This window comes from Drosophila rhopaloa, unplaced genomic scaffold (genome assembly GCF_018152115.1).
Source record: "Drosophila rhopaloa isolate 14029-0021.01 unplaced genomic scaffold, ASM1815211v1 contig_189, whole genome shotgun sequence".
In the NCBI taxonomy this organism is placed as follows: domain Eukaryota; kingdom Metazoa; phylum Arthropoda; class Insecta; order Diptera; family Drosophilidae; genus Drosophila; species Drosophila rhopaloa.
In genome coordinates this window covers 138,494-165,152 of record NW_025335071.1, presented here as the reverse complement: position 1 = coordinate 165,152, position 26,659 = coordinate 138,494, and the positions used below count along the sequence as shown (strand labels likewise).

The 26,659-nt window shown below is 37.4% G+C and overlaps 1 protein-coding gene across 1 annotated transcript in view; it reads right to left on the bottom strand.

Moving 5' to 3' along the window:
* Positions 1–26,659, bottom strand: part of LOC108047685 (catenin alpha) — a 103,048-nt gene that overhangs the window by 15,660 nt on the left and 60,729 nt on the right. Inside the window, exon 7 of the mRNA XM_044459278.1 lies at positions 2,875–2,947. Within this exon, the coding sequence (XP_044315213.1) occupies positions 2,875–2,947 (73 nt within the window). The remainder of the gene's footprint in view (positions 1–2,874; positions 2,948–26,659) is intronic.

Sequence of the window (26,659 nt, the reverse complement as noted above, 5' to 3'; positions counted from 1 at the left end):
GCGCTAGCCTGGCTTAAGCGTTTAATGGGTTTTTGGGCGTTAGAGTGGGCGTGGCAAACTTTTATTCGGCCAATCGATAGGTATTGACGAAAGAAATACATATCAATTAAAATTTTCATAATAGCATCAAACCTGTGGCCACAGCTTGTGGCTTGTGGGCGTCAGAGGGGGCGTGGCACCATTTTGAAACAAACTTGCGCTGCGTAGGAACTCCTAAAATCTACATGCAAAATGCCAATCTTCTAGCTTTTATAGTTTCCGAGATCTCAGCGTTCATACGGACAGACAGACAGACAGACAGACGGACAGACGGACATGGCTAGATCGACTCGGCTAGTGATCCTGAAAAAGAATATATATACTTTATATGGTCGGAAACGCTTCCTTCTACCTGTTATATACTTTTGCACGAATACAATATACCCTTTTACTCTACGAGTAACGGGTATAATTATATAGTTGCCTTTGTTTTATCGCTGTTTGTCTTGGCTCCATCCGTTTTTTTAAATGTGGCCTCTATCATTTAGGGTGAAAATGTATTCCGAAGTTAGTTTCAGCTAAAAACGATTATGTCGTTAACATACACATAGTAAAATTTCCCTGTGTACCTTCTCCCTCCTTAGACCGTCGTACAAGGCTCATTGAAAATTAGATGGAAGTCTGGTAAATTTACATTTTCCACTGTTCACAGCAAATGCATTTTTCTCTACTTATAGTTCTAAGACAATTAAAATCTTAGTACTTTCCTGTTCCCCGTTATTGACTCAAAGTTCTCACTACCAAGAAACGATTGTTTTTATACCCGTTACTCGTAGAGTAAAAGGGTATATTGTATTCGTGCAAAAGTATGTAACAGCTAGAAGGAAGCGTTTCCGACCCTATAAAGTATATATATTCTTGATCAGGATCACTAGCCGAGTCGATCTAGCCATGTCCGTCTGTCCGTCTGTCTGTCCGTCTGTCCGTCTGTCTGTCCGTATGAACGCTGAGATCTCGGAAACTATAAAAGCTAAAAGATTGGCATTTGGCATGTAGATTTTAGGAGTTCCTACGCAGCGCAAGTTTGTTTCAAAATGGTGCCACGCCCCCTTTAACGCCCACAATCGCATATATACGATTTTAAAAATTTAAATATTTCGGAAAAGTAAAAAATGCAGTTTTATTGTGTTTATCAATACCTATCGAAATGTAGAAGAAATTTTTCAAATCGGACCATTCGTTAAAAAGTTATGCGTGATCAAAGTTTCTATCTCCATCTCCCTCGCACTCCCTTTACCTGAGTAACGGGTATCTGATAGTCGGGGCACCCGACTATAGCGTTCTCTCTTGTTTTTAATTCCTGTTGTTAAGATTTGCCAATGTGCATTTTTCCTTAAGTAATTTGCATTATTTGATTTTTCCGTTTGATAATATTCCTGTTCTGATCTGATTGTTTCTGGCTGTTTACCTTGATGTAAGGGTTTTTCTGAATCAGTCTGGATCGTCTTGGCATCTTGTTAGTAATCTAATTGTTAGAAGCACTAGGGATTCTTAGTCTGGATTTAACTCGTTGTTTGCGTGCTTGTTCATATATTTAATATGAGTTCAGATTTTGGTTGGGCTCGTGGGATGGAGTTGGTGTGATGTAGAGTGTCATTGCCGCTGCTTGAACTATGGTTGTTTGGCCTGGTGGTTAAAGTCTTTTCCCCTTTTGGGTGACCCAAAATGAATATTTACTTTTATTTCACACAATGTCAGGTATTTAATCTAGTTCACTAATATTGTGCGCTAACCGTGCCGTTGTATTGATTGGTCTGGCTTCTAAAACGTTATTTATTTTTTCCTCGACCCCCTCTCAGTCATGAGTCTTGCGTTGATTGCGTTTGGGGTTTAGGATTTTTCGGCAAGGTTTTTTTTTTAGTCTTTTCACTTAATCTTGTTCAGTTGTGTTATTACTCAGAAGTAAGTAAACAATTTTAATTGCAAAACCGTGAAGGTTCGATTTAATCTTAGCTACTAAATTTTGTTTTTAACATTTTCATTGGTATATTAAATATTATTTCCTCTATATCGGTTTTTTTTTAATTCATAGAAACGAGACTACTATTAAATAGCTGCCATAGAAACAATCTTTTTGTTTCTTTTTTTTAACATACATAAGTCTAAATCAGAAATTAGGCTTTAATTTTATAAAAATACAATATACAACAAATTTGTAATAGAAAAGACCCGACAGTTAATAGGAAAATAAAAAGAACAAGTACTCATATAACTTTTAAAAATTAATCTTTTAATAATATATTATTATATAATAATATAATACCAATCAAAAGAAAATTATTAAAATATCGACATAAAACAAAACAAGAAAGAAAAGCTAACTTCGGGCGGAGCCGAAGTTGATATACCCTTGCAGAATATTCTGTAAATTATATTCTCAAAAATTATTCATATGATGCATTTTTAATACTCATAAAAAATCCCAACTTTCTAATTTTACAAACACCAAAGTTATGGCATTTCCGATCGTTCAGTTATATGGCAGCTATAGGATAAAGTCGGCCGATTCCGGTCCTTTCGACTTATATACTGCGTGCAAAGGAACGAAGGGTGTGTGCAAAGTTTCAATTCGATATCTTTAAAACTGAGAGACTAGTTCGCGTAGAAACTGACAGACGGACAAGCTTATATCAACTCGGGACGCGATCCTGATCAAGAATATATATACTTTATAAGGTCGAAGATGTCTCCTTCAACGCGTTGCGCACTTTTGACCACAGGCACAGACCACGGCAAAAAGCCCTATTTAAACGGCGTTATGGGAAGTTATTTTCCACAGAAATATTTTTAAATAGATTCGGGCTTTCTTTTTTTTAATCATATAATTTTACTTACATCGACTTCGTGTTTCCAAGGTCAAGTCCTCAACAGGCTCAAATTCAGTATCAGTGTCAAGATCTTCCGAGCTCTACAAATTATAAGAAAAAAGTTTTTAAAAACCTTTGTTTATTTTTTAAAAGTGTATGGCACACGTTTGCGGCCTATCAAAAGAAACGCTATGAGTAGAAGAGCGCACATTAATCGTTACAAATTATGTTAGGGTATATTTCCAAACCTTTATCAGAATAGGGAAGTTCTACCATATCACTGTTTATCTGAACGTCATGATCTCGGAAACTATCAGATCTAGAGAATTTGAATAGAACATGCAAATTCAAGCCTTGGAAATTAGCCATGCGCATTCTAACGTCGCATTTAACAATATAATTATCTTTTGATATGGCTGAAAAAGGAGGTTTGTTGCAAGCCCCAACAATAAGCAACTTAACAGAAGAGCTACAAAACGTGGCAAAAAAGGCGATGTTGGTGAATTGAAGGAATAGCTGGGACCTGCAGGAGAAAAGAGTAGCTCTACAGGCAGAAAACAAAAAACTAAAACTGAAAAACTATCCGAAAAAATTTAAGAATCGAAAAGCAGGAACGTAATCTATTGCTTCTGCAGCTAAAACGAGATCTAGGAATAGTTGACAAAAGTCTTAAAGTAATGGTCAGGAGAAATAAAAATAACATGAAATGAAAGTGAACGCAAAATAACCGCGAAAAAACACTAATAACAAATGCCAATCAACCAACCTAAATGCTACCTAAATAAGTAAAATAAAATATGTTTTAAAATTAGTAGTATAGTCTAGCAAATAAACGTCTCTTATATAAGTACCTTTGACATATTCCTATTTGTTTTGGAAAATAAATTTAACAAGAAAGGAAAGCTAACTTCGGGCGGAGCCGAAGTTGATATACCCTTGCAGAATATTTTATAAATTATATTGTCCAAAATTATTCATAGGATGTATTCTTAATACTCATAAAATGTCCCAACTTCCTAACTTTAAAAACACCAAAGTTATGTCATTTCCAATCGTTCAGTTATATGGCAGCTATAAGATATAGTCGGCCGATCCTTATGAAATTTGGTAGGTCGGATTGATTAGCCAAAAATAAAACCCATAGAAAATCCCAACTTCCTAACTTTAAAAACACCAAAGTTATGGCTTTTCCGATCGTTCAGTTATATGGCAGCTATATGATATAGTGGCCCGATCCGGCTCGTTCCGACTTATATACTACCTGCAATAGAAAGACAACTTTTGGGAAAGTTTCAAGCAGATAGCTTTAAAACTGAGGGACTAGTTTGCGTAGAAACGGACGGACGGACGGACAGACGGACGGACAGACGGACGGACAGACGGACATGGCTAGATCGACTCTCCTGGTGATGCTGATCAAGAATATATATACTTTATAGGGTCGGAAATGTCTCCTTCACTGCGTTGCAAACTTTTGACTGAAATTATAATACCCTCTGCAAGGGTATAATGAACGACAAAAAAATAAGCATCAACAAAGCCAGATTTTCAGGACTTTACAAATGATTACCTGACTGTGATGAAAATAATTGAATGCGAAAATGGGCGAGTACAAATAGGAACCGAAAATTCATTTTCAACTGTGAGCTTTATAAGGGGGACAAGACAAGCTTGCCTTAAAACAGCGATACAAATGGTTTAAATTTTATAGAATTATGATTAAACTAATGCTTTTGCTTATAAAAAAATACAAATTGTTGTAATAACAAGAAAGGAAAGCTAACTTCGGGCGGAGCCGAAGTTGATATACCCTTGCAGAATACTCTGTAAATTATATTCTCCAAAATTATTCATATGATGCATTCATAATACTCATAAAAAATCCCAACTTCCTAACTTTAAAAACACCAAAGTTATGGCTTTTCCGATCGTTCAGTTATATGGCAGCTATAGGATATAGTCGGCCGATCCTTATGAAATTTGCTAGGTCGGATTGATTGGCCAAATAAAAAACCCATAGAAAACCCCAACTGCCTAACTTTACAAACACCAAAGTTATGGCATTTCCGTTCAATCAGTTATATGGCAGCTATAGGATATAGTCGGCCGATCCCGGCCGTTCCGACATATATACTGCGTGCAAAGGAAAGAAGGGTGTGTGCAAAGTTTCAATTCGATAGCTTTGAAACTGAGAGACTAGTTTGCGTATAAACAGACAGACGGACAGAAGGACATGGCTATATCAACTCAGGAGGTGATCCTGATCAAGAATATATATACTTTATAGGGTCGGAGATGTCTCCTTCACTGCGTTGCACACTTTTGACCAAAATTATTATACCCTCTGCAAGGGTATAAAAATATGTATGACATAAAGTATATATATTCTTGATCACCATCACCAGCAGAGTCGGTCTAGTCCTGTCCGTCCGTTTCTACGCAAACTAGCCCTTTAGTTTTAAAGCTATCTGCTTGAAACTTTCCCAAAAGTTGTCTTTTTATATAATATATATAATAAAGCTGGCATAGAAACAATCGGAAAAAAATGTATACAAGAAATGAAGCAAACTTCGGCTTGAAACGGACGGACGGACATGGCTAGATCGACTTTCTTGGTGATGCTGATCAAGAATATACACTTTATAGGGTCGGAAATGTCTCCTTCACTGCGTTGCACACTTTTGACTGAGGTTATAATAGATCGGCGTAGCTCGTCCGCAAATTTTGATGACACAATTTGGTGGAGACATTAACATCGATAAGCGATCAACATACAAAACAGCATACCTTGTAGCGTTCCAACTTTTCGTTGATTAAAATAAACTTAACGCAGTTTTTAATAATCTGGGACACTTTTCATTCCATATGCGCAAACCAGAAACTTTGCAGTGCGAGCGACATTAATATATTAATCGATATACCACCAAACCATTCATAAGTGCCTTAGTATGCAGTTCTGTTGGTATTTTTTTGAGTTGTGCGACAGTACATCATTCATCACTCTTTCCGTTATTAAAAAGATATTATTCTGCTTGTAACTAATATATGTTAATTGGTTCTTCTTTTTTCATGTATAGGAAATTTTTTTTTAATTTAAAAAACTTGAACGCATGCTCCGTTAAGTTAGCGTTATTTTTTTTTAATATTTGTGGAAGTCACTCTTTCCAAAAATAATTGCTTTGATCAATTAAGGGGGTATATACCTTTTTATACCCGTTACTAGTAAAAAAGATATTGTATTTCAAGTAACTAGAAGCGTTTCCGACCCTATAAAGTATATATATTCTTGATCAAGGTCACTAGCCGAGTCGATATAGCCATGTCCGTCTGTCCGTCTGTCCGTCCCCTCCCTGTCCGTCTGTCTGTCCGTCTGTCTGTCCGTATGAACGCTGAGATCTCGGAAACTATAAAAGCTAGAAGATGGCATTTTGCATGCAGATTCTAGGAGTTCCTACGCAGCGCAAGTTTGTTTCAAAAAGGGCCACGCCCCTTTAACGCCCACAATCGCTTATATACGATTTTAAAAATTTAAATATTTCGGAAAAGTAAAAATGCAGTTTTATTGTGTTTATCAATACCTATCGAAATGTAGAAGAACTTTTCAAGTCGGACCATTCGTTAAAAAGTTATGCGTGATCAAAGTTTCTATCCCATCTCCCTCGCACTCCCTTACCTGAGTAACGGTATCTGATAGTCGGGGCACCCGACTATAGCGTTCTCTCTTGTTCATTTTCAAAAAATCGAAATTTTTTTTGCTATATCTTAAAGAACAACTTCTTGAGAATATTTCCCAAAATTTTCATAGAGATTTGAGCTGTAGAAAAAAAGTTACAGCGCTCCTAGCCGCGCGCCTCGTCCCCGCCCAAACCCAAACTTGAAACTTTAAACGCGAATATCTCGAAATGGTTTTTTTATACCCTTGCAGAGGGTATTATAATTTCAGTCAAAAGTTTGCAACGCAGTGAAGGAGACATTTCCGACCCTATAAAGTATATATATTCTTGATCAGCATCACCAGGAGAGTCGATCTAGCCATGTCCGTCTGTCCGTCCGTCTGTCCGTCTGTCCGTCCGTCCGTCCGTTTCTACGCAAACTAGTCCCGCAGTTTTAAAGCTATCTGCTTGAAACTTTCCCAAAAGTTGTCTTTCTATTGCAGATAGTATATAAGTCGGAACGAGCCGGATCGGGCGACTATATCATATAGCTGCCATATAACTGAACGATCGGAAAAGCCATAACTTTGGTGTTTTTAAAGTTAGGAAGTTGAGATTTTCTATGGGTTTTATTTTTGGCTAATCAATCCGACCTACCGAATTTCATAAGGATCGGACGACTATATCCTATAGCCGCCATATAACTGATTGATCGGAAATGCCATAACTTTGGTGTTTGTAAAGTTAGGCAGTTGGGGTTTTCTATGGGTTTTATTTTTGGCCAATCAATCCGACCCACCAAATTTCATAAGGATCGGCCGACTATATCTTATAGCTGCCATATAACTGAACGATTGGAAATGTCATAACTTTGGTGTTTTTAAAGTTAGGAAGTTGGGACTTTTTATGAGTATTAAGAATGCATCATATGAATAATTTTGGAGAATATAATTTATGGAATATTCTGCAAGGGTATATCAACTTCGGCTCCGCCCGAAGTTAGCTTTCCTTTCTTGTTTTTAAAAATGACTTTGCGGTGATATGGATTGGCGAAAAACTACTGAACCGATTTTCTTCAAATTTTTTTTAAATGTTCGTAATGAATTTTATTTGTACTTGAACGATCGTTTTTTCATGTAAAAATTTTTATTTCGCCGAAATAGATTGTTTTGTAAGAATTTTCGCGTCCAAAAACGTCATTTTTTGCATTAAACGTTCCCGTATGCACAAAAAAAAAATTTTTTTTAAAAACGTTCGTTCAAGTACAGGATACTACTTTAAACTAATGAAATATTTTTTTTTTTTCGGTATCAGTTGACCCGTTCGTCCTAGGGAATTATCACCGCAAGGCTCTTTAAAAAAAGGCGTTTAAGGGAAACAGCAACACCTTAAAAACTATTAAATATTTTTTCAAAAATTTTTGCATAAACATTGTCAACAATCTAAACTTTCAGAAAATATAATCATTCATTTAATAAGAACAATAGTTACATACATAAAAAAATTCAAACTTTCCTATTTTTTTCGACAAAAAAAGGTATATACCCCCTTAACTGAAATCGTTCACCGCTTACTTTGAACTTTTTGCTTTCTTTTAGGGCTATTTTAAGTTTGTAATTCCCATTGCAAAGGCTTAAACACAGTTAAATCCGTGGTATTTGAATGTTCTTTAAGAATGCTTTACAATTTTCCGCATGTGATATTGGCTTTGACAGAAAACGAGAACAGAAGATAACTTAGTCAGGCCGAATCCTTTTAAGGAAAATTTATGAGAGCATACATAGCGCAAATATACTCGAATTAGATTTAAAAACAAGAAAGGAAAGCTAACTTCGGGCGGAGCCGAAGTTGATATACCCTTGCAGAATATTTTGTAAATTAAATTCTCCAAATTATTCATATGATGCATTCTAAATACTCATAAAAAATCCCAACTTCCTAACTTTAAAAACACCAAAGTTATGGCATTCCAATCGTTCAGTTATATGGCAGCTATAGGATATAGTCAGCCGATCCTTATGAAATTTGGTAGGTCGGACTATTTGGCCAAACATAAATCCTATAGAAAATTCAAACTTCCTAACTTTACAAACACCAAAGTTATGGCATTTCCGATCAATCAGTTATATGGCGGCTATAGGATATAGTCGGACGATCCTTATGACATTTGGTAGGTCGGATTGATTGGCCAAATATAAAACCAATAGAAAATCCCAGCTTCCTAACTTTACAAACACGAAAGTTATGGCATTTCCGATCAATCAGTTATATGGCAGCTATAGGATATAGTCGGCCGTTCCGACATTTATACTGCGTGCAAAGGAAAGAAGGGTGTGTGCAAAGTTTCAATTCGATATCTTTAAAACTGAGAGACTAGTTTGCGTAGAAACAGATAGACGGACAGACAGACGGACATGCTTATATCAACTCAGGAGGTGATCCTGATCAAGAATATATATACTTTATAGGGTCGGAGATGTCTCCTTCACTGCGTTGCACACTTTTGAACAAAATTATAATACCCTCTGCAAGGATATAACAAGAAAGGAAGCTAACTTCGGCAAGCCGAAGTTGATATACCCTTGCAGTTATTACAAATAAACTACATTTCGATTTTAATGCCTATATTACTAAAAATAAAACGCTGCATTTTAATTTAATTACCCGTAATTCCATAATATTTAAATATTACCAAATCTCAAAGAACAAAATTACATTTTTTTTTTCCGATTGCTCCTATGGGAGCTGGCTCGCTCCTGGCCGATCTGGCTCGTTCCGACATATATACTTCCTGCAATAGAAAGTTTCATGTAGATAGCTTTAAAACTGAGAGACGGACGGACAGACGGACATGGCTAGATCAAATTTTGGCAATTTTTCACGATCTGCGTCACATGTAAGATGACGATTACAAAATACTTTTACTTTCGAACTGAGCTAGGTATAAAAACAGAGGAACATGGATATATCTTGATTTCTTGATCAATAATACAGTGGTGCTCACAGACTTAACCAAGAATTTAAACGAAAATTAAGTTCTATATATCAGTGTTCAAATACACTCATAGCAAAATTAACCCTAAATTTTAGAAATCGCCATTCAACTTTTTTTTTCTAAATCCAAGAAAAGGTTTCTATTTTCAAGGAATTTTTTTTCAAAACAAGAAAACTGTTTTTTGAATCAAGAAAGTGTTTTTCAAATGAAGAAATTGTCGCCCTAAATCCAAGAAAGAATTTCTATATTTAAGTAAAAATGGTACTTTTTTTTAGAAATGTTTTTCTTAAAATTAGGAATTCTGCCCTAAAAAATTATTTCCCATAAAAAAAAAAAATTTCTCAAATTAACCTTAAAAATTTAATAAATACAGAAATATTTTCTTAATTATAGAAATATTTTTTAAAAAATAAAAATTAATCCCAAAATATAGAAATATTTTCTATAGCATAGGAAACATTTTCTAAAATATCACATCCTGACCATAAAATTGTTGTAACCCTGTGGTTGTGGTGCCCTCATGATCCAATTATGGGGCATGGCTTCAGACTCTAATGTGGCTAAAGTTCAAAGAGTCCAAAACCGGGCGCTGCGCAGGATTGCAAATGCGCCCTGGTACATCAGGAACGACGCCCTAGGAAATGACCTCCACATTCCTTCAGTCAGGAAACAGATAAACCGCCACTCGAGTCGGTACAACGATCGACTCGCTGTCCACACCAACCACCTAGCAGCTTCCCTGGCCAACCCGACGTGTAGACGAAGACTGAAGCGAAGACACCCCGCTGATCTCGGGACAAGAGGATGACCCAAGTGCTTAAGCATTAACCATTTACTGTTAATTTGTTATAAAATTTGTTAATCACTTCTGTTATGTTTTAACGTTATTTGTTCTTTATTATTCCCAACGTATTATAACCATTTAGTTGGTTGATCGACGTTAATTAAATCTATTTGTTAAACCAAAAAAAAAAAAAAAAAAAAAAAAAAAAAAAGAAAAGCTAACTTTGGGCGGAGCCGAATATACCCTTGCAGAATATTGTTTTTTTTTTTTTTGTTTTTTATAGTTTGTTGAACACGCTACACAAGGATGGACCTTGTTTTCGTGTATTGATGAATTATTTCTAAAGATCCCAAAAAAAGCGGGAAACGGGTGCTCCATTCTTGAGCAAATCAGGTGTGGTCATAGCCGGTCAAAAGTTAATCAAGATGTGTTATTACAGAAGACGACCGTGTCTGTCACGGCCGAGAATCCATAAGTCTGCCAGGTGTCGTCTGCGGAGACGCCGTCGACCCAGTGGTATTGCAAGATGTCTTGCCAGACAGTTTGCATGTGTGAGCAAACGTTCCCGATATCGACTTGAGGATTTGCAAATCGTCTCCGTTACCGTCGGCACTCCCGTGTCCTGGAACATAGCTCGGTTTTCTACATAATGGGGCCACTTCACCCCTAGCATCCTCCTGAGAGCCTTTGTAATGCATGTTTGCACTTTTTTTAGTGACGAATCACAGGCCGTGCCCCAGCAAGTGATTTCCCAGTTTAAAGTTGGAAGGACAATGGCCTTAAAAAGCCGCACCTTAGCTTCAAGGGATAGGCCGCTGCCTGGACGAAGAAGCCAGTCCATTTTGTCAAGTTTTGTTCTTGCTGATCCACAAACTCGATCAATTTGTCCCTTCCAACAAAGGCGACGGTCTAAGGTAACTCCGAGGTACGTCACCTTATCTTCGTGCTTGAGCCTATTCCCATCAATGTAAAGGCTACGCGAACGACCAGGGCGGAGAGCAAAAGTGGCATGTTGCGTTTTGTCAACACTAAGCGCAATGTTCCATCGAGAAGCCCAGCACTCAAATTCGTCTAAGAATTTCTGGACGCGTCGGGACGCAGACGTAGTGGTGCTACCAGCTGCAAGAAATGCAGTGTCATCTGCATATGTGGCCAGGAGTGTACCACGAGCAACTGGTTTTGGAAGATCCGAAGTGTAAATTGTATAGAGGACCGGAACAAGGACGCTTCCCTGCGGGACACCAGCACGAATTGGGCGAAGTCCAGAACGGTGTCCACGAATGTCTACAGCAAACTCCCTATTATCTAAGAACGATACAACGAGATTCCAGAGCCTTTCAGGCAAAAGCGGCATTAGCTTGTAGAACAGTCCTTCGTGCCAAACCCTGTCAAAGGCCTGTCGAACATCGAGAAAAACGGCTGAGCAGTATTTGTGGTCTTCGAAAGCCCCCAGGACGTGGTTAATTACTCTGTGCACTTGCTCGATAGCACTATGGCGACTACGGAAACCAAACTGGTGGTTCGGAAGTGCGTCTTCAAAGGCGTTAATAGCTAGAAGTCTACCAAGCATGATCCGCTCAAAAATCTTGGAGAAAGTGGACAGCAAACTAATCGTCCTATAAGATTCCGGGCAACATGGGTCTTTTCCTTTTTTTGCCACCATTGTGACTAATGCTCGTTTCCAAGGTGATGGAAAATAACCAAGGTCCAGGCAAGCATTAAAGAGGAGACAGAGCTGTGCAATGACAGAGCTAGGCAGAGCCTTTGCTACTTTGCCATCAATCGCGTCCATGCCAGGAGCTTTAGTAGTAACCAGTCGCTTTATATGACCACGTACCTCATCTTCGTCTACTGGACGGACAGTAACAGGAGGGCCAAATGAAAGTCCTAACCTAGAGATTGTTGTCTGGACTTCTTCGCTTGTTGCAAGTTTAAGGGAAAACCTCTGAAGCGACTGTCTTTTAAGGGTGCGGGTGCATTTCCAGAGCGCAAAACCGTGATTCTGGTTAGGATCAATTGCACTGAGCTTGTCTATAAAAAATTCTGACTTGGCCGAACGGAGGACTTTCCTCAGCTCTGATACAGTAGCCTTCCACCTTGCCATATCGATGGTATGCCTCGTCCTCATCCAGACACGGCGAAGTGCATGACCCTTTCTGGCCAAGGCAGCAATTTCTGGCTTTGAATAAGCCCAAGATGGAGAAGGAATAGGTATACTTCTAGGAGGAGGGGCAGCTTGATGGATCTGTTCAACTAAGACCTCAGCAAAGGAATCTACGTCGTCCACAGAAAGAAGAGAAGGTTGCTCCTGAGTCAGAGCAGTAAGTTGCGCACTGAATCTTTTAAGATCCGAGCCCCGGGGAAGAAGCCTGGATTTGGTAACGATCGTATAGGCAGCCACGCAAAAATATATCAGGAGCGGAATATGATCAGAGGAAAGTCCCGGGCACTCTGAGATTGTAAGGTGGTTGCACGGGATGCCTTTGTACACAGCAAAATCAATGGCCGTCGGGAGGTGGTCATTGATCCAAGGAAAATAAGTGGATAACTGACATCAGAGTGTTTCCCCGAGGGCATGATCGCCTGCACCCCCAGAAACTGTGGTGCGCATTCCAATCCCCTCCAATGAGAAAGCGGCTACCTACAGAGCCAAAAAGACGTAGATATTCCTCAGTCGCCCAAGAAAGGCGGTGACCAGGTGGACAGTAGACAGCACCAAATGAAATTCTGCCAAACTCAGTGACCAAACTTATGGCAACTGCTTGCAGGTGAGGCTCCGATATTGTGGCACTTATGTGATAATCTAAACAGGATTTGATGATGACAGCAGCACCACCACGATGTCGATTATCAGGGTGGTTGGCAGAGTGAACAGCATATCCATTAATGTGAAAGAATGAACGGCTGGTAAAATGTGTCTCTTAGATCAATAACATGTCAATGTTGCGTTCCTGGAGGAGGTGCTCAATCTCGAGTGATTTACCAACTAAGTTGTTGGCGTTCCAAATAACGATATTTATACCGTAATTAGTCATCGCATTGCGTTGACCCTGATGGATTGGCATGCTTAAAAATCACGCCCTGTAACATTTGTAGTGTGGTCGTCATTACTGACATCATTTGATCAAAGCGTAACAACAACTTATCAATTGCAGCTGCTTAGGCTATCGCAGCAGCCTCTTGTTGCTTCCTTAATCCATTAATAAATTCCAGAAGCCTGTCCTGAGTAGGTTGTTCAACCAAGGAGGTCGTTTCAGTTGGATGTGAATTAGCCGTTGGCGAAGTCTGACTTGAAGATGCAGAGAGACGCGTAGAAAACCAAGCATTTTGAGCCGGGGGCATGGCAGGCTTAAAAGTACGTTTTTGAGTGGGTCTACGCTCTACAGAACCAATGGGCTTACGTCTTTCAATAGCCTCTAAACAGGCAGGACATCGACGGGAAGACGCACTATGATTAGAACCACAGTTAATGCACTTGAGTTGTTCCTCATTTAGGGACAAGCACCTCTCCTTGTCTTTTGTCTCATGGTCACATGCACATCTGGCACACTTTGGCAAGAGTGAGCAAAAATTTTTAGTATGTCCAAATTCTTGACATCTGAAACACCTTAAAGGACCCTTTCTCTGAAGCTGCGGTTCCACTTTAACCACCTGGTAGTCAATTATCTGGATATCATATACATTTTTGTTATTTTTAGCTGGTTCTAGCTCCACAAAGAATATATCCCGGTTCGCCTTCCCATTTTCACCAGGGGGGTTGAATACATTCCGAGGGTTGTGTCCCAAAGCTTTAAGTTTTTCAGTAATTTCGGCTATTTCAGTGGAAGCGTGAAGTCCCTTGATGACGACTCGAAAGGCTCGTTCATTTTTAAACTTAAAAGTGCTGCCAGGAATTCCATCATCCTTGAAAAACTTCTGGACTACACGGTAAACATTGCCGTAATCTACAGTAACCCTACAGGAAGATTTACCAGTTGTCTTAAGGCGAAAACCATTGTTCACAGAAGATAGTAAGGAAATTAGTTGCCTAAAATCAGTGATTCCCCTCAAAAAGAAAGGTTGGCGGACGGGGATCACGTTTCTTGGTTTTAGCTTGAGAAGAGGCATTGCGTGGGGACACCGAATGCAAGTTAGCTTCAACAGGCTCAGACAATCCGTGACCGAGTTTAGAGGTGCTGATTTATTCATTATTATGAGTGGAAGTCATTGTATCATCATCATCATCGTCAGACAAAATAGCAAAGCTATTGTTCTTTCCTAAGTAGGTAGAGTCTTCTTGACTTGAAGAATGTGATTGTATGGTCATGCCAGAGGCTGGAGCTTGAGGACGTTTATGGTCGCCAACAGGGTTTGGCAGCGATGATTTGTTGATATTACTACCTCCGAGTATGTCAAGATTTCGTCTTTTCCTTAGGTTATTTACCTGAGTAAAGCGTTCATCATCGTTCTCCAAAATTATTCATATGATGCATTCTTAATACTCATAAAAAATCCCAACCTCCTAACATTAAAAACACCAAAGCAATGGCATTTCCAATCGTTCAGTTATATGGCAGCTATAGGATATAGTCGGCCGATCCTTATGAAACTTGGAAGGTCGGATTGATTGGCAAAAAATAAAACCCATAGAAAATCCCAACTTCCTAACCTTAAACACAAATAAAACAACATTAAGGTTGATAAAACAATAACCATTACAAATATTTAAATTTTAAAATCTATAACATGGCTAAAGACCTTTAAACAAACCCCGGAACCAACCAAACAATCTACTTTATAGTTCGAGATCCACGTCACACAACAACACAACCACAGACCGACACAACCGACACGGACGACGACAGGCATGACCCGGACCACAAATAAACAGGGCGTCACAACTTCAAAAAACCCTTTCACAAACGGGTATAAAAATACCAAAGTTATGGGCTTTCCGATCGTTCAGTTATATGGCAGCTATAGGATATAGTCGGCCGATCCGGCTCGTTCCTACTTATATACACTACCTGCAATAGAAAGACAACTTTTGGGAAAGTTTCAAGCAGATATCTGTAAAACTGAGAGACTAGTTTGCATAGAAACGGTCAGACGGACGGACAGACGGACATGACTAGATCGACTCCCCTTGTGATGCTGATTAAGAATATATATACTTTACAGGGTCGGAAATGTCTCCTTCACTGCGTTGCAAACTTTTGACTGAAAATATAATACCCTCTGCAAGGGTATAAAAACCCTGTCCGAGTAGCCTAGGGGTTAGAACGTCTGAGCTGAAATCTAAGCTTCGCAAGTTCAGTTTCAGCTGCCGTCGGGCCATACATCTTTCTTTTTTTCTTTCTTTTACTTGTGTTTTCCCCTAATTGACCCTTACCCTTAAGCTTTTACCCTTTATTGAAAAGTAATTAAAATATTTTTTGTCTTATGAAATATTATCTTAGAAAATTTATTTTAAATATTTCGACTTTCTTAGTTTCGACTTAACGAGTTCTAAGAACTTTTTTAAACTAATATTCTTCGCAAACGCCCCATCATATAGTCTTTGGTTTGCCGTCATTGAATTCACGCGCGGGGGACCTGGGTTCGAATCCCACCGACGGACGAATAAAATTATAAGTTTTTTCGGATAAGATACTTATCGGATTTTACTTGTAAGAACTGAAATAAATCATAATTGTACTCAATTTCTCTGTCTTCCCCTCAGAATTACAGTTGAAATCGATATTGGCAATTCATTAGTGCAATACTAATATAAACTTTGTGACTTTTCTGAATGAATGAGCGAAGTGTTTAAATCATATACATATGTATACACATACATAAATATAAGTTTTTCGGAAAAGATACTTATCGTAGTTTACTTGTAAGAACTGAAATAAATCATAATTGTATAAATTTGTCTCTCTTCCCCACAGAATTACAGTTAAAATCGATATAGGCAATTCATTAGTGCAATACTAATACAAATTTTATGACTTTTCTGAATGAAAAGCGAAGTGCTTAAAAATCATATACATATGTATGTGTACATAAGCACATAAATCCGGAATGAAAAATTACATCATGATTAATGTAGGCACATTTTTCTAAGTTTTAGAAAAAATACCCTAAAATTTATGGTTAGATGCCCTACTTTTAAGAAATATTTTTCTATTTTTTAGAACAATTTTTCTTGTTTTTAGGGCCCTTTGCCTTAGATAACCTAAAATTTAAGGGGCGATGCCTTTGAAGACAAAAATAGGGCGAATTTCTTGTTTTTAGGGTTAATTTTGGTATGAGTGTAGAAGAATAACCAAGTTATAAAAATATATTATATATTCAGCGAAAAACTTAAAAAATCATTAAGCCACCTGGAAAAAAATGGTTGAAAAAGTTAAAATTTGGTATTGAATCCACAAGACGTGCGCACTGTTGAGGGGTGACTTTCTTCCACTCTTCTTGCTAAATTCGCCACAAAACGTTTTTATTTGCTGGTTTTTTTTGGCCAAAGACTTGTTTAAGAATTCCCCTCAAGTTCTCTATAGGGTTTCAGTTGGGGCTCTGCGGTAGCAATTGTAAAACATTGATTGCCTCTTGGGTAAGCCGCGATTTGACTATCTTGCTGGTGTGTTTCGGGTCGTTGTCCTGTTAAAATATCCATGCAAGTGGAAAATTATTGGCATATTCTCCAGATAAATTTTTATTAAGGATGTCCCTGAACATTTCGCCGTTCATAATGCCTTTTATCTTCACGACCGATTCGGTGAAACAGCCCCAGACCATAATGGAAGCGCCACCATGTTTAACGGTCTTTTTCGTGTATTTGGGGTCAAATTGTTTGTTGGGAGGACGACGTACATATGGTTTACCATCACTCCCAAAGACATTAAACTTGGATTAGTCGCTCCAAACAATGAAGTTGCAAAAATTGGGACCTTTTTGAATATGCTCTCTGGCGAATTGAAGGCGCTTTTTAACATTTTTAATGGACAGCTATGGTTTTTTTTGGACAATGCGTTGAAATAACCCGAATTCATTTAGCCGTCTTCTTATGGTCCGAGCTGACACATTCACGCCAAAACTTCTGATTTGCGTCGAAGTCAAAACCGGATCGGCTTTACTGATTTTGGCAATCCGTCTATCGTCGTTTAAAGTGTTTTTTTTGGGCTTTTCACGTGAAATATTTTCCCATGTTCCATGTTTCTTATAAAATGCAAGGGCATTTCTGTCTTTGCCACGCAAAAAATGTAAAGTCTTACACATTTGTAGAATACTAGTGTTTTTTTCGTAATATTCCCATATTAGCTTTCTTTCTGGCGGATTTGTATTTTTGTTTTTAGCCATAGCGGTCAAATTGTTTTGGGAAACGTATTTAGTATTCAATATTTTAGTTTAGAAAATAACTAGCACAACTTTCCCGGAAAAAACACAAGTTTGACGATTTTAGCTCAAGGTGGCTTAAGTATATGAGCAGAGCTTAATACTCCTTTTTGACATTTAGTCAATTTTTTGGGAACCCCCGAATTCCTACTTGTCATTTTTTATTGTGATCAGCTGCTTAAATAAAAGTGGTGCAAAATGTAAAAATTTCAGTCCGAAATAAATATGTTCAAAAATGTGATTAAGAAAACAGTTTTCGTCTTTTCCTTAGGTTATTTACCTGAGTAAAGCGTTCATCATCGTTCTCCAAAATTATTCATATGATGCATTCTTAATACTCATAAAAAATCCCAACCTCCTAACATTAAAAACACCAAAGCAATGGCATTTCCAATCGTTCAGTTATATGGCAGCTATAGGATATAGTCGGCCGATCCTTATGAAACTTGGAAGGTCGGATTGATTGGCAAAAAATAAAACCCATAGAAAATCCCAACTTCCTAACCTTAAAAATACCAAAGTTATGGGCTTTCCGATCGTTCAGTTATATGGCAGCTATAGGATATAGTCGGCCGATCCGGCTCGTTCCTACTTATATACACTACCTGCAATAGAAAGACAACTTTTGGGAAAGTTTCAAGCAGATATCTGTAAAACTGAGATACTAGTTTGCATAGAAACGGTCAGACGGACGGACAGACGGACATGACTAGATCGACTCCCCTGGTGATGCTGATTAAGAATATATATACTTTACAGGGTCGGAAATGTCTCCTTCACTGCGTTGCAAACTTTTGACTGAAATTATAATACCCTCTGCAAGGGTATAAAAACCCTGTCCGAGTAGCCTAGGGGTTAGAACGTCTGAGCTGAAATCTAAGCTTCGCAAGTTCAGTTTCAGCTGCCGTCGGGCCATACATCTTTCCTTTTTTCTTTCTTTTACTTGTGTTTTCCCCTAATTGACCCTTACCCTTAAGGTTTTACCCTTTATTGAAAAGTAATTAAAATATTTTTTGTCTTATGAAATATTATCTTAGAAAATTTATTTTAAATATTTCGACTTTCTTAGTTTCGACTTAACGAGTTCTAAGAACTTTTTAAACTAATATTCTTCGCAAACGCCCCATCATATAGTCTTTGGTTTGCCGTCATTGGTTCGAATCCCACCGACGGACGAATAAAATTATAAGTTTTTTCGGATAAGATACTTATCGGATTTTACTTGTAAGAACTGAAATAAATCATAATTGTACTCAATTTCTCTGTCTTCCCCTCAGAATTACAGTTGAAATCGATATTGGCAATTCATTAGTGCAATACTAATATAAACTTTGTGACTTTTCTGAATGAATGAGCGAAGTGTTTAAATCATATACATATGTATACACATACATAAATATAAGTTTTTCGGAAAAGATACTTATCGTAGTTTACTTGTAAGAACTGAAATAAATCATAATTGTATAAATTTGTCTCTCTTCCCCACAGAATTACAGTTAAAATCGATATAGGCAATTCATTAGTGCAATACTAATACAAATTTTATGACTTTTCTGAATGAAAAGCGAAGTGCTTAAAAATCATATACATATGTATGTGTACATAAGCACATAAATCCGGAATGAAAAATTACATCATGATTAATGTAGGCACATTTTTCTAAGTTTTAGAAAAAATACCCTAAAATTTATGGTTAGATGCCCTACTTTTAAGAAATATTTTTCTATTTTTTAGAACAATTTTTCTTGTTTTTAGGGCCCTTTGCCTTAGATAACCTAAAATTTAAGGGGCGATGCCTTTGAAGACAAAAATAGGGCGAATTTCTTGTTTTTAGGGTTAATTTTGGTATGAGTGTAGAAGAATAACCAAGTTATAAAAATATATTATATATTCAGCGAAAAACTTAAAAAATCATTAAGCCACCTGGAAAAAAATGGTTGAAAAAGTTAAAATTTGGTATTGAATCCACAAGACGTGCGCACTGTTGAGGGGTGACTTTCTTCCACTCTTCTTGCTAAATTCGCCACAAAACGTTTTTATTTGCTGGTTTTTTTTGGCCAAAGACTTGTTTAAGAATTCCCCTCAAGTTCTCTATAGGGTTTCAGTTGGGGCTCTGCGGTAGCAATTGTAAAACATTGATTGCCTCTTGGGTAAGCCGCGATTTGACTATCTTGCTGGTGTGTTTCGGGTCGTTGTCCTGTTAAAATATCCATGCAAGTGGAAAATTATTGGCATATTCTCCAGATAAATTTTTATTAAGGATGTCCCTGAACATTTCGCCGTTCATAATGCCTTTTATCTTCACGACCGATTCGGTGAAACAGCCCCAGACCATAATGGAAGCGCCACCATGTTTAACGGTCTTTTTCGTGTATTTGGGGTCAAATTGTTTGTTGGGAGGACGACGTACATATGGTTTACCATCACTCCCAAAGACATTAAACTTGGATTAGTCGCTCCAAACAATGAAGTTGCAAAAATTGGGACCTTTTTGAATATGCTCTCTGGCGAATTGAAGGCGCTTTTTAACATTTTTAATGGACAGCTATGGTTTTTTTTGGACAATGCGTTGAAATAACCCGAATTCATTTAGCCGTCTTCTTATGGTCCGAGCTGACACATTCACGCCAAAACTTCTGATTTGCGTCGAAGTCAAAACCGGATCGGCTTTACTGATTTTGGCAATCCGTCTATCGTCGTTTAAAGTGTTTTTTTTGGGCTTTTCACGTGAAATATTTTCCCATGTTCCATGTTTCTTATAAAATGCAAGGGCATTTCTGTCTTTGCCACGCAAAAAATGTAAAGTCTTACACATTTGTAGAATACTAGTGTTTTTTTCGTAATATTCCTACTTGTCATTTTTTATTGTGATCAGCTGCTTAAATAAAAGTGGTGCAAAATGTAAAAATTTCAGTCCGAAATAAATATGTTCAAAAATGTGATTAAGAAAACAGTTTTCGTCTTTTCCTTAGGTTATTTACCTGAGTAAAGCGTTCATCATCGTTCTCCAAAATTATTCATATGATGCATTCTTAATACTCATAAAAAATCCCAACCTCCTAACATTAAAAACACCAAAGCAATGGCATTTCCAATCGTTCAGTTATATGGCAGCTATAGGATATAGTCGGCCGATTCTTATGAAACTTGGAAGGTCGGATTGATTGGCAAAAAATAAAACCCATAGAAAATCCCAACTTCCTAACCTTAAAAATACCAAAGTTATGGGCTTTCCGATCGTTCAGTTATATGGCAGCTATAGGATATAGTCGGCCGATCCGGCTCGTTCCTACTTATATACACTACCTGCAATAGAAAGACAAATTTTGGGAAAGTTTCAAGCAGATATCTGTAAAACTGAGAGACTAGTTTGCATAGAAACGGTCAGACGGACGGACAGACGGACATGACTAGATCGACTCCCCTGGTGATGCTGATTAAGAATATATATACTTTACAGGGTCGGAAATGTCTCCTTCACTGCGTTGCAAACTTTTGACTGAAATTATAATACCCTCTGCAAGGGTATAAAAACCCTGTCCGAGTAGCCTAGGGGTTAGAACGTCTGAGCTGAAATCTAAGCTTCGCAAGTTCAATTTCAGCTGCCGTCGGGCCATACATCTTTCCTTTTTTCTTTCTTTTACTTGTGTTTTCCCCTAATTGACCCTTACCCTTAAGGTTTTACCCTTTATTGAAAAGTAATTAAAATATTTTTTGTCTTATGAAATATTATCTTAGAAAATTTATTTTAAATATTTCGACTTTCTTAGTTTCGACTTAACGAGTTCTAAGAACTTTTTTAAACTAATATTCTTCGCAAACGCCCCATCATATAGTCTTTGGTTTGCCGTCATTGGTTCGAATCCCACCGACGGACGAATAAAATTATAAGTTTTTTCGGATAAGATACTTATCGGATTTTACTTGTAAGAACTGAAATAAATCATAATTGTACTCAATTTCTCTGTCTTCCCCTCAGAATTACAGTTGAAATCGATATTGGCAATTCATTAGTGCAATACTAATATAAACTTTGTGACTTTTCTGAATGAATGAGCGAAGTGTTTAAATCATATACATATGTATACACATACATAAATATAAGTTTTTCGGAAAAGATACTTATCGTAGTTTACTTGTAAGAACTGAAATAAATCATAATTGTATAAATTTCTCTCTCTTCCCCACAGAATTACAGTTAAAATCGATATAGGCAATTCATTAGTGCAATACTAATACAAATTTTATGACTTTTCTGAATGAAAAGCGAAGTGCTTAAAAATCATATACATATGTATGTGTACATAAGCACATAAATCCGGAATGAAAAATTACATCATGATTAATGTAGGCACATTTTTCTAAGTTTTAGAAAAAATACCCTAAAATTTATGGTTAGATGCCCTACTTTTAAGAAATATTTTTCTATTTTTAGAACAATTTTTCTTGTTTTTAGGGCCCTTTGCCTTAGATAACCTAAAATTTAAGGGGCGATGCCTTTGAAGACAAAAATAGGGCGAATTTCTTGTTTTTAGGGTTAATTTTGGTATGAGTGTAGAAGAATAACCAAGTTATAAAAATATATTATATATTCAGCGAAAAACTTAAAAAATCATTAAGCCACCTGGAAAAAAATGGTTGAAAAAGTTAAAATTTGGTATTGAATCCACAAGACGTGCGCACTGTTGAGGGGTGACTTTCTTCCACTCTTCTTGCTAAATTCGCCACAAAACGTTTTTATTTGCTGGTTTTTTTTGGCCAAAGACTTGTTTAAGAATTCCCCTCAAGTTCTCTATAGGGTTTCAGTTGGGGCTCTGCGGTAGCAATTGTAAAACATTGATTGCCTCTTGGGTAAGCCGCGATTTGACTATCTTGCTGGTGTGTTTCGGGTCGTTGTCCTGTTAAAATATCCATGCAAGTGGAAAATTATTGGCATATTCTCCAGATAAATTTTTATTAAGGATGTCCCTGAACATTTCGCCGTTCATAATGCCTTTTATCTTCACGACCGATTCGGTGAAACAGCCCCAGACCATAATGGAAGCGCCACCATGTTTAACGGTCTTTTCGTGTATTTGGGGTCAAATTGTTTGTTGGGAGGACGACGTACATATGGTTTACCATCACTCCAAAAGACATTAAACTTGGATTAGTCACTCCAAACAATGAAGTTGCAAAAATTGGGACCTTTTTGAATATGCTCTCTGGCGAATTGAAGGCGCTTTTTAACATTTTTAATGGACAGCTATGGTTTTTTTTGGACAATGCGTTGAAATAACCCGAATTCATTTAGCCGTCTTCTTATGGTCCGAGCTGACACATTCACGCCAAAACTTCTGATTTGCGTCGAAGTCAAAACCGGATCGGCTTTACTTATTTTGGCAATCCGTCTATCGTCGTTTAAAGTGTTTTTTTTGGGCTTTTCACGTGAAATATTTTCCCATGTTCCATGTTTCTTATAAAATGCAAGGGCATTTCTGTCTTTGCCACGCAAAAAATGTAAAGTCTTACACATTTGTAGAATACTAGTGTTTTTTTCGTAATATTCCCATATTAGCTTCCTTTCTGGCGGATTTGTATTTTTGTTTTTAGCCATAGCGGTCAAATTGTTTTGGGAAACGTATTTAGTATTCAATATTTTAGTTTAGAAAATAAACTAGCACAACTTTCCCGGAAAAAACACAAGTTTGACGATTTTAGCTCAAGGTGGCTTAAGTATATGAGCAGAGCTTAATACTCCTTTTTGACATTTAGTCAATTTTTTGGGAACCCCCGAATTCCTACTTGTCATTATACCCGTTACTCGTAGAGTAAAAGGGTATATTGTATTCATGCAAAAGTATGTAACAGGTAGAAGGAAGCGTTTCCGACCCTATAAAGTATATATATTCTTGTTCAGGATCACTAGCCGAGTCGATCTAGCCATGTCCGTCTGTCCGTCTGTCTGTCTGTCTGTCCGTATGAACGCTGAGATCTCGGAAACTATAAAAGCTAGAAGATTGGCATTTTGCATGCAGATTCTAGGAGTTCCTACGCAGCGCAAGTTTGTTTCAAAAAGGTGCCACGCCCCCTTTAACGCCCACAATCGCTTATATACGATTTTAAAAATTTTAATATTTCGGAAAAGTAGAAGAAATTTTTCAAATCGGACCATTCGTTAAAAAGTTATGCGTGATCAAAGTTTCTATCCCCATCTCCCTCGCACTCCCTTTACCTGAGTAACGGGTATCTGATAGTCGGGGCACCCGACTATAGCGTTCTCTCTTGTTTTTTATTGTGATCAGCTGCTTAAATAAAAGTGGTGCAAAATGTAAAAATTTCAGTCCGAAATAAATATGTTCAAAAATGTGATTAAGAAAACAGTTTGTGGTAGTGACAGTGGCTTAAGTCTATGAGCACCACTGTACATACGGAAATTTAATAATTTTTCGAAAAATTTTTAATTTTTAAGCGAAGTTAATTATGGAGGCTGACCACCATTTTATCCTTTCTTTCATTTTTACGGGCTTTGGATAGTTTGGAAATTTGTGACCTTAAAGTCCTCTAAATTTAAAGTTTTTATTTTAAATGATCTGTTTTACAGTTTCTTTGTTAACAAGTTTTATTTCAATTTAAAATGTGTCTATTACGTTTTTAAATGAGAATTACCTCCGATCAAAAAATGATAACGACAAAACTACAGCACCTTTTTTGGTTTTTTTGTTCTCTCATTCTTATTCTCATTTTTATGCACGAGTTCGGTCGTTCAGTCGCAGAGAGGCGCATCGATTCAAATTTAAATATATTAAAACGGGAATAACATCAATAGGTTATAGGTTACAAGTATAGGCCACGTAATGTTTGAGTTAAAAATATTTCGAGAAGTTGTGAAATAGCAGCGGCTCTTGCGTTCGGACTGCTATACCGAAAGCTTCAACATGAGTTCGCTATACCAAATCGACAAATTGGAAGAAAAGAATTATGATTCTTGGCATATTCAGATGCGCAGCGTACTGGTTCACGCGGAGCTATGGGATGTGGCGTCAGGTAGTATGTGTGCTTTTGTAGAGTTGTATTTTTAACAATTTTAACCTATCATTTTTCGTGTTTCTTGGAACAAAAGTATGTTGGATTGTGCCGGATTATAAAAACTATTAACGCAGTTTTGTTCTTGCATTTATTTACAATACGATGACATAAACCTTTTTTGCTCGTTTTTGCTCCATTTTACAAAAAAATCTTTTTGCTAAACAACATAGACCTATGTTATGGAGAAATGCTAGAGTATTGGCTGGCACATGGACGCGAAACCGAAAGCCTTTACAACTTTGTGTTGCAGCATCGAATTGGAAACTTAAAGCAAAACATAGATCCTTTGAAAAAGAGGATTAAGAACTTTGTTGCTTATGTGGATGCTGGAATAAAAAAATGCTCTTTTAATGATCTTTTAACACCACCAAATGTCGATTTCCTAAATAGTTATCCTACTACAGATAATGATGATGAAGATGACTTGGATACCTTTGAATGTAACGATACCTATTCCTTTGATTTAGATGTTGAAAGTGATTAAAAATTAATTAAGTAAATATATTATAATTTTTTAAGATGCATTATTTAGTTTGGAAGTTGAAAATTGGTAGGGCGGGAGGGGATAGAAGATTGAGGGGATATTTACTAAAGTTATTTTATATATATTTAAAATTTATTGGAAATATTGGCTATTGGCTTTACTAAAGATATTTTATATATATTTAAAATTTATTGGATATATTGGCCCAATTTTCGTGGATGTTTTGTAAATTTTTGTCCCGGGGTGCATTTCTATGGGGCGGAAAGGAAGGCGTGGCCCGATCGGCACAAAATTTTGTCCAGACTTCGCATATATAGTAACTATATAGTGTGCCAAGTTTCAAGTCTGTAGCTTCATTTTTCTAGTTTATGCAAAAATATTGGTCATTGGGACCAGTGTGCGATGAAGGGAAACTTTATGTCCGTAAGTCAAACCGTTTCTAAAGACAATTTGGTGCACTTTAACGAAAAGCACGCAAAGATTATTCAGAACGAGGAGTGTATATGCAAGTAAACAAAAATGGAAATCTATATATGTACATTCGAAGAAAATTCCAATCAGTGTTTTGCTGTTTTCTATGCCGATGGTATTTTTTGGCACATGCGATATGGCCACATTAATTATCGCAGTCTGGCTGATATTGTGAAGAAGAAAATGGTTCGTGGAATTGAAGTTTGTAATTTACCACAAAACACCTCCTCTAAAACATGCATGTTGAGCAAAATAACCGTACAACCGTTCTCACATAAATCTGAAAGCCGAGCCAGTATTGGAACTAGTTCATACAGATGTATGCGGTCCTTTTAGTATAAGATTACTGGGTGGAAATCGATATTTTCTCACGTTCATCGATGACAAGTCACGTCGCATGTTTGTTTACTTTCTGAAAGGGAAAGACGAGGTATTCTCAAAGTTCGTGGAATTTAAGGAGCTCGTGGAGAGGAAAATTGGAAAGCTTCTAAAGTGTATACGAAGCGACAACGGAAAAGAATTTGTCAGGCGGCAGTTGGCAATCCCGTACAACCCACAAGGCGATGGTGTTTCAACCGTCAAACTGGAGGCTGAGAGGGACAACTGCAGCACCGATGTAAACTCAGATGGCAAAGTCAACCCTGGGTCGCACGAATACGGCAGTTCGGACGACGAAATACTTGGCAGACGGGAAATCTTCCCAAGACAGAACGCGCTATAGGCTGCAAATGGGTTTTTACTGTGAAGAGGGATGGCAATGGCCAAGTGCAGCGATTTAAGGCACGGCTGGTAGCCAAGGGTTGCTCACAGCAGTATGGAATTGATTACTCGGATACTTTTTCACCTGTCTGTCGAATGGAGAGCTTTCGTTTCATATTTGCCCTGGCTGCACATTTAAAACTATAATTGCTCCAGAGGAAGAGAGTGGAACTGTAAATTGGATGGAGTTCTGCGTGGCATTGGTTTTAAAAACGAGCCATGTCTATACATGAATTCAAGCAA